Below are 5,094 nucleotides of genomic sequence, written 5' to 3'. Positions count from 1 at the left end.
ATGTATAATGACATCAAGACTAGAGTCCTCAGCCCTGCTGGTGTTGGTCCGGAATTTGAAGTCAAGATCGGGGTGCACCAGGGATCCACTCTTAGTCCACTGTTGTTCAACATAGTCATGAACTACATTACCGCACACCTTCAGAAGCCAGCCCCTTGGTTGCTTCTATATGCAGATGACATAGTCCTTGTAGCAGAAACTTTACAACAGGTTCAAATAGATTTAACAGCATGGTGCACAGTATTAGAAAGTCGAGGGCTGAGAGTAAGTTGTACTAAAACAGAATACATGCACTGTAACTTTTCAGGAATCGGAATATCTAACATCAGCATGGCACAACCTCAGCTTGATGGCACTCCTTTAAAACAAGTTGACCACTTCAAATACTTGGTATCTACTCTTGCATGTACAGCCTCCGTTGACAGAAACATCAAGGACCGGATAACAGCTGCATGGCTGAAATGGCGATCATTGACGGGAGTCATCTGCGATGCAAAAATGCCCATTGACTGGAGACGCCCTGGTAGACTGCCGACAACCTGGATGGGTACCATTTCCAAGGATATGAGGATGACGGATTCAGAGCCTGAACTGACTCAACAATGCTCGGAATGGCGGAAAAGGATTAGGAGGGCCGACCCCAAGAGAAATGGGACATAGGCTCAGGAGAAGAAGAAGGTTTGGCATTTCTCTTAATGTTTAAATGTTTATATGTTGCGCATTTACGGTGAAACGCGGTAATAGATCTTCATGAAATTTGACAGGTATGTTCCTTTTTAAATTGTGCATCGACGTATATACAAGGTTTTTGGAAATTTTGCATTTCAAGGATAATATAGAAGGAAAAAAGAGCCTCCTTCATACGCCAATATTAGAGTAAAAAGCAGACTTTAGAATTATCCATCATAAATCAGCTGACAAGTGATTTTCCAAATGTGTGTACAAGCCAGTCTATTGCTGTATTTCCATAAGGTCTATTATAGTTTCAATCAGGTACTTGTGGATGAGAATACTGCGTGAGGTCTACTGTTCACAGAACTACTAGTATAAAGATTGTCTGGAGCGAGAGGAGCCTTGCTGAAACGATGTGCCAAGTACTCAATATCAGAATCACATCCATTCTTCAAAAGCAGTGATAAACTATAAATTTCATCATTATCCATTACCAATATTTATCTGATAATTAATAATCCATTCTTGCATCACGAGAAACAAAACATCTATCATATTGTCTACACTAGTAGTTCTTCTGAACAGTAGACCTCACACAGTTTTCTCATCCACAAGTATCTGATATCACCTGTTCTAGTTGATTCGGTTGAATCACAATAGAATCATAATTTACTGTTAAAATTGTTATTTGTTTTCTCCAAGATCAAAAACTCACTCATGTTAGCAAACTCAGTTCATGTTTGAACTTGTATCCCATATGATAATGTATCCAGCTCCGTGATAATCTTTCCATCTGATAAAAATATTTCTCAACTATTTTAAAATTAATTTTTCAATCAAGAATATTATAATTTCTCTAGCATCATTTAGTTCATTTTAACATTTTTTATTTATTTCAATCACCTATTAAGTTTGTTTTTCAAATGTGAGTATAGGCCTAAATAGACAGGGCCAGACATCTGTGTAATGCATGCAATGAATACTGTAAACCACTTGTCAGCTGATTGATTATGAATTAATTCTATATCTGATTAACCCTTTCTATCCCAGTGTTGTTCCTGAACAACATGATTTTCTTTGATGTCTATTGGATCAGTGATTGAATGAATCTGCCATCTACTGGCCTTGTTTGAAAGCTACATTAGTCTAGTCACAGAGGAAAGAAACACTACTGCTTCATGCTTATTCCGTGGTCTAGTTTTGTATTATACCACTAGAGAGCACTCAAATGCAGTCTAATTTCTGAAAAAGCAGCTGTCATATCCAATTGTACCAACACTTCAATGTGACAATTTTCTTCGGTTTTTATAAAATTCTAAAGAACTGAAAATAATAAGAAAAAATATCCATATAATTGTTTATTATTTCATGATAAAATATCAGTCATAGAAATAGAAACTTGAACAAAAATATCATTTATATTCAAAATTTTATGTCTGTTGTTTTAGAACAACATTGGGCCGTTAGAGGAGTCACATGTGAGGAGACTTTGAGGTTATGTTATTGTGTTTCTATCAGTTTTCAAACGCGTTTGTGGAGTTATTGTTTATTGAATTATTGTGGATGATTGTTTTTCGTTATAATGTACAAAATCTTGGATAATGAAGATTTAGACAAACTCATGAATCTTCCTGAAGATTAGTTGAATAGTTTTTTAGAAATCAAGATACCGGACAGTAATATTATTGCTGATCCTCTACAAGAGAATATAAAGGTAAGATTCTCTCCAATTTATTTTCAAAAGTCTGTTTTACCTGTGCAATCTAAATCATTACCTGAGTCAGCAGTCCTGTATTACAGGACTCATTGGTATGAAAGCAAACAGCCTAAAGCTACGTTTACACTATATGTAGTTGTACACTATAGTACATTATACCACAGAATTACAAGAATTATAGGAGAATTATAATAATAGGAGAATTATAATAATAGGAGAATTATAATAATAGGAGTTTTCTCTGATTATACATTACATTATAGTAGTGTACACTATATGTAGCTGGGGAGCTATATGAAATTTGAGCTACATATAGCTCTGCTATAAGTAGATCTATGCAAATTTCATGTAGCAGAGCTAGATGTATTAATTAACTTTGATGCCATTACTTGTAGCAGAGCTACATATAGTTTGGAATAAACCACTATTCACTGTTCAGTTATCCCAACCAGATGCCAAAGAAGAATGTAGTTCTTGCAGCAGCCGCTTTCGGCGAAGCTACTGTGATGCTTTCAGCACAGAGAAGATATTGGATAATTTTGTAAATTTTGGATAGCTCATTTTCTGCTATATAGCTGAGAAAATAGGCTCAACTGCTATATAGCATATCTCCAAAGTCACTTTTTGAACTTGTAGCAGAGCTTTATAGCTGAGCTACATGTAGCTCTGCTACATAGTGTAACCTAGCTTCATAATTCCCTTTTTCTCCAGACACTGGAAGAAATATTGGGCACGAACATGGGTATTTTGCAAAACAAGGACGTTGCAAGCTGTGTAAGACTGGGTACACCAAGGTGTGTGTATTGCACAAAATGTGTGGAGTACGTCTTTGCTCAGTCCCAAACAGAATGTGCTTCAATGATTACCATAGATAAAATAAAAAAATCCATTAGGCTACAAGGAACAACTTGTTCTACAAAAATAGTGAATATGATAAAGTAGTAGATGTAAGTAGATGTAGTAAAATAGTAAATTTATAATATGATAAACCCCAATTTTCAGTTTTTAGTTTGTTTCATATTATGTAAGTATGTATCAGTTAGTTATAAACATAATAAATAAGTTAGTAACCAAAATATAGTTTTAAAAAAGTAGGAAATTTATGATATTTAGAACCTTATTTTCAGTTTCAATTTCACGTTTTTATATTATGTAAATATGTATCAGTTATGAATATAATAAATAAGTTAGTCACCAAAATCTGGTTCTGTGTATCACATTTTTGAGAATCCATTTTACTACTCTTGAGAATTTTATTATATGACTTTCATTGTTATAATGTTGGAATCAAGAAAAAATCATTGATTAGGAATGATTCCATAATGAAATCATTCACCTTTCCTTGAATAAAGCATGATGAAAGTACTATTGATTTTTCTAAGGCAAAACCAAAATTTTTTACTAAACATATTTGAAATGACCCAAATGTCCCAATGTTGTTTTAAAACAACATACCCCTAGGGGCCCCTGGAGGGTGAGAAATTTTTGGGAAAAATTATTTTCTCATCTTCAAGAGTGTTTTGAAACATATAAACACCAGAAAAAATTTGTCATCTTGTTTTTTCATAAATTGGGATAGAAAGGGTTAATCCTATCTTCAAAGTAGATGATAATTATTATAATAATTATTATAGAGTGTTTCAGAAGTAGTATCGAACATTTTAGGGTATTGTTCCTGGATGATAGGAGACTACAAATGTTGTATATGAAGTGTCCAAAACTCATCCTTATAGCTGCCATTTTGATTTTTCACTTGAGAATTTTTATCTCAAGAGCAGAATGTTGTATTGATCTGATGGTTTTCAGAAAAACCAAACTGAAAATACTACTTTACTATGACTTTAAAAATCTGGTCCGCCATTTTGAATGTAACATTTTTTTTTTAAATAGGAAGTATGTCATGCGATACATGATTTTAATACAGAATTTCAATACAAAATGAATGGTGGAAACCGCACATCGATATCTCTAACCGTTTCAAAGATATTCACATTATTAATCAAAACCGCTTATCCATTCCATGTGTTATTTGCATGGTATTGCTTTATAGTGTGAATAACTTCCAAACGGTCTGAGATATCGATGTGTGGTTTTCACCATTCATTTTGTCTTGAAAACATGTATCGCATGACTACCTCCCTATTTAAAAAAATGAAGTTGCATTCAAAATGGCGGACAAGATTTATGAAGTCATAGTAGAGTAGTATTTTCAATTTTAGTAGGATCCCCAATCACACCCACCGTCAAATTACCTTTGTATATGAGATATTAAGTTCTCGGACTTTTCACCCACTCTGTATATTACATCAGATATACCTTCTTCTGCATGGCAGAGAATCGGCGACGCTTCTCTCCTATCCTCCTCCACTGCCGTTATAACGAGGACCTCACTATAGTAATAATCTCATTTAAATCACCCCGCATTCCCCCATTACCCACCCACGCACAAGCAAAAAGCTCATGTGGACATCATCCACTACAAAAAATATACCATGGTACACAGGGTACCTACACCTTCATTCCTCTACTATTTCTTCAACTTATTAATTTTTAGTTATTCTATAAATAAAATAACCCAAAACCTCTAATAGAAATCTTCCAATAAGCTTCTTATCTATGAAGATTCATAAATTTTTAAATTATTGTAAATACATTTTCAATGGGAAAAAGGTTTTTCACAAACACAAGAGGTAACGACACATAAA

At 34.0% G+C, this 5,094-nt stretch overlaps 1 protein-coding gene across 1 annotated transcript; it reads left to right on the top strand.

Moving 5' to 3' along the window:
* Positions 1 to 660, top strand: LOC120354279. The gene has a single exon (XM_039441184.1). The coding sequence runs from the start codon at positions 1 to 3 to the stop codon at positions 658 to 660; it is 660 nt and encodes a 219-aa protein (XP_039297118.1).
* The last annotated feature ends 4,434 nt before the right edge of the window (positions 661 to 5,094 follow it).

The sequence above is a fragment of the Nilaparvata lugens genome, chromosome 14 (genome assembly GCF_014356525.2).
Source record: "Nilaparvata lugens isolate BPH chromosome 14, ASM1435652v1, whole genome shotgun sequence".
Lineage (NCBI taxonomy): Eukaryota > Metazoa > Arthropoda > Insecta > Hemiptera > Delphacidae > Nilaparvata > Nilaparvata lugens.
This window is presented reverse-complemented; position numbering and strand designations above follow the sequence as displayed.

Excerpts from the sequence above, each read along its gene's own strand:
- LOC120354279 (XM_039441184.1), top strand. The coding sequence starts at position 1 with ATGTATAATGACATCAAGACTAGAGTCCTCAGCCCTGCTGGTGTTGGT.